The sequence below is a fragment of the Perkinsus marinus genome (assembly GCF_000006405.1).
Source record: "Perkinsus marinus ATCC 50983 genomic scaffold scf_1104296953538, whole genome shotgun sequence".
Lineage (NCBI taxonomy): Eukaryota > Perkinsozoa > Perkinsida > Perkinsidae > Perkinsus > Perkinsus marinus.
In genome coordinates, this window is record NW_003208445.1 from 115607 (window position 1) to 118952 (window position 3346).

General features: G+C 46.3%; 1 protein-coding gene across 1 annotated transcript; it reads left to right on the plus strand.

Moving 5' to 3' along the window:
* The first annotated feature begins 2193 nt into the window (after positions 1-2193).
* Pmar_PMAR007955 (conserved hypothetical protein) lies at positions 2194-3346 on the plus strand. Its single transcript, XM_002776422.1, has 6 exons — positions 2194-2298; positions 2442-2603; positions 2657-2819; positions 2870-2968; positions 3019-3188; positions 3243-3346. Exons 1-6 carry the CDS (start codon positions 2206-2208, stop codon positions 3333-3335), a joined length of 780 nt encoding a protein of 259 aa, XP_002776468.1. The 5' UTR covers positions 2194-2205; the 3' UTR covers positions 3336-3346.

Below are 3346 nucleotides of genomic sequence, written 5' to 3' on the forward strand. Positions count from 1 at the left end.
TCCTCACTCCTAGACAACTCGGTATAACTATCGACAGATGAACACTGAAAGACAGAAAGACCATCACGGATGTCGAAGAAGGAATTCTGGTCCCGAGGCTCCGGTTGGATGGAACAGCTGAGACTAAGGGTAGAGAATACCGCCCCGTGATTATCACTCTCTCTTTATCTGATCCATTTATCGTAGTGGGAAGGTCCTCTGTAGGGGACTGGACAAGATCAACACCAGTTGCAGCACCATCATAGGCTTTAGGTGATGGAGCCACTGCTGCTGATGCTGATGACGCTACTGGTGATGCGGTAGATAATACCTGATGATAGACGCATGATGTTCATACAGTAGGGAGAGTGGGATACCGGAGTAGAGGGGGGAGATGATGATGGAGGGGGAGGAGGAGGAGCAACAGCCGATTGTGAGCTCGCAGGGGCAGCAATAACAGGTTGTTCTGATGTTGCTGTGAACTGTAGCAGATCGTCACTCATATTTACACACAATATAGACCGCTAAAACGAACACATTCAAGATCTTCGCAGCTTCTCATCCATCAGTAGTAGCCGTATCGATGCCAAGTTGGTCATTGTCAGCTTGAGGACTTTGCGCACGCCAAGCTGATCGATTCAGATTCGGTAGACATGATCTCCATGACTGAGGTAAGGTACGGTTCGAGGCTCCATGGCTTCACTCAGCGCCAACTAGTGCTGAATTTTGTATTCTCTACGTCAGACGAAGACCGTATTGGAGATATGGCAAGAGCTTGTAGCCTCGAAGTATGACCATATTGAAGGGTCAGCGTGGCGCCCACTCCCTGCAACGTGGCGGCCACTCCCTGATCCACGCAAGTGTTGGTCCATCAATACCCTCCGTTACGCTACATGACGGATGATAGCCAGTAAGCTCGGCCTTCCTACGAACTACCCTTCCCAACCTTTACAATTCCACTTCTATCATGACTGTTGTCGTGAGCTGACGACGACGACCATAGTCCAACACATCAGAAAAGGCGGTGGGAGAATGATGTGATAATAGTAGCATACAATGACATCAACTACGCTGATGAGTACTAACAAGACGACTCAGTCGAGAGTGGAGGCTAGTCAAGTACAATCCTTGGTTGAATGTCTTATCATACATACTGTCCTTGGCGGTCTCGGCCTTCACACAGTCAACAAGACGACTCTCCGGATGGTGTATGTATCCTGATAGCTGACGACACAAAACACGTTGCAATCATGCTACTTCGGTGAGAATCGGTTCGTGGACCTCGAATCTACTCGAGCAGCCTCTTGGACAACGAAGGCCTTGCACGGACATAATGGTTTGCTATCAAGTAGTTCTCCCATTGATAATATAGATCGGATTAATTGCCCGCCTACAGTGTAACGAGAAGAAGAAAGTGACGAACGTCCATGAATATCGCTATGGAATCAAGGTTTCCTATTCGAGAACCTACCTATTATGGAATCCTCTTAGATGACTGTAGTATAACCCCTCGAGTAACAGTTGGATATCAGAATAGGTAAAGTATCGCAGTTCATGAGGATGATGGTATTCGTGAATGATGTGATTCTACTCTAATCCGATTACACACGTCTATACGTTACCGGGTGAGGACTTCATCCACACTTGAAAACACTGGGGTCATTCATCTTCCAGGGACCGAACAAGACCCCGATTGGCTTATACGTTATCGATTAGGTGAATTCCGCTTTACAAGTAACTCCGCCAAGCAGAATAGAACAACACAGCTTCGGTGGGGACGTCCCAAAAAGAATTGCAACTGATCACGCTGAAAGGTTAGGAAAAAAGCTCATGTCGTCTGAAGCGAGCAGGAATCGCCCAAGCAAACCCGGAAACTTGTCAACCATACCTGTCAGTCAACCAGTGAATACCAGCACTGTTGGTCTATCAGGCATTACTCAATCTTAGAGACAGGTTTCGGCGTGCGGGCGAGCGCGCAATTGAAATTTGGGCAAAGCTCCGTGAGCAGAAAAGTTGGTGTAACCTTGTCTAGTAACTAGGGCCTAGTTGATGAGTAGACTTTTCCCATCCGAAATGATCTGTATAGCACTCCACCAAACATAGCCTGTTCGTGCTAGGGTTCCACACGTACCACAAGTTCATAGCCTCTCTTGCATATATCATCCGCGTCTGACTATCCTCTATTCACGGGATACTTGATAGCTCTCTTCCCAACTCATATTCTCCATGTCTGCCTTTCCCAGACCACAGCAACCAGATCAGCAGCAGCCTCCGGGAGCTCATAGTAGTCTGGCATATGGTAATGCTGAGGACAGGAAGGTATAAAGGGAGGGACGACGGTCGTTTAAGGGTATTCTGTATAATTCTATTTAGCGTTTTCTACGTAGTCTTTTACGTTCACCCTCTCATTGATTTCTATACATAAGGCATGCTGGATAACGTGAATGAGGATATCGTGTCAGATATTCATGGGAGGCCTACCCCAGGAGCTTGATAAAGAGTATATTGATGCTTATTTCTCCCAATTCGGGGAGATTGAGGATTCCATAGTCATGATGGATCGCGTCACTGGTCGATCGCGTGGCTTCGGCTTTATAACATTCCTACATCCCCAAGATATGGAGGTAGTAGTGATTATAGACGACGTCATCTCATCGTCATGCTTCTGGTGTCACAGACGTGTCTGGCCAACAGCCCCCATGTTCTTATGGAGAAGGTCATCGATGTGAAACGAGCGGCTGATGGTAAGAAGCCGTACTCTTCTGCTGGCAATGCTGGGCCGGCACCTCGACGCATCGACATGTTATCACATCCAACAAGGGCAGCAGGCAGTGGATATAGTAACTATATACTCCTTTGGATACTACCTCTTTCGATCATGTGTTCCCAGATAATATCCCTTCCTTAGAGCATAGGGTGGATCCTAGTCGTCTGGTTGATGATCCCAGGAAGGTCTTTATTGGTGGTATCCCAGTCAGTGGGGATAAAGGTAGAATGATTATTACGATGGGTTGTGTAATGACGATACTCTATGTGTAGATAAGCTCATAGCCCTACTATCCCGCTATGGCAGTGTTATAGATTGTGATATCATGTATGATAAGGAGACTGGTAGGAATAAAGGATACGGCCGCGCTACTTATTCGACACCTGCTGAGGCTAATGCTGCCATAAGAAGTGGAGATGCCAATATGATTGACGCTAAATGTGTAGGTTATTTATTATTATTATTATTATTATATTATAATTGCTGTTCATTGTAGGTTGAGATAAAACCCTTGCTACGACCACCAACCAATATTCCTACTACGCCCAACACTAATCGGTTCAATAATCACGATAATGCTACAGGGTAATGATGATGATG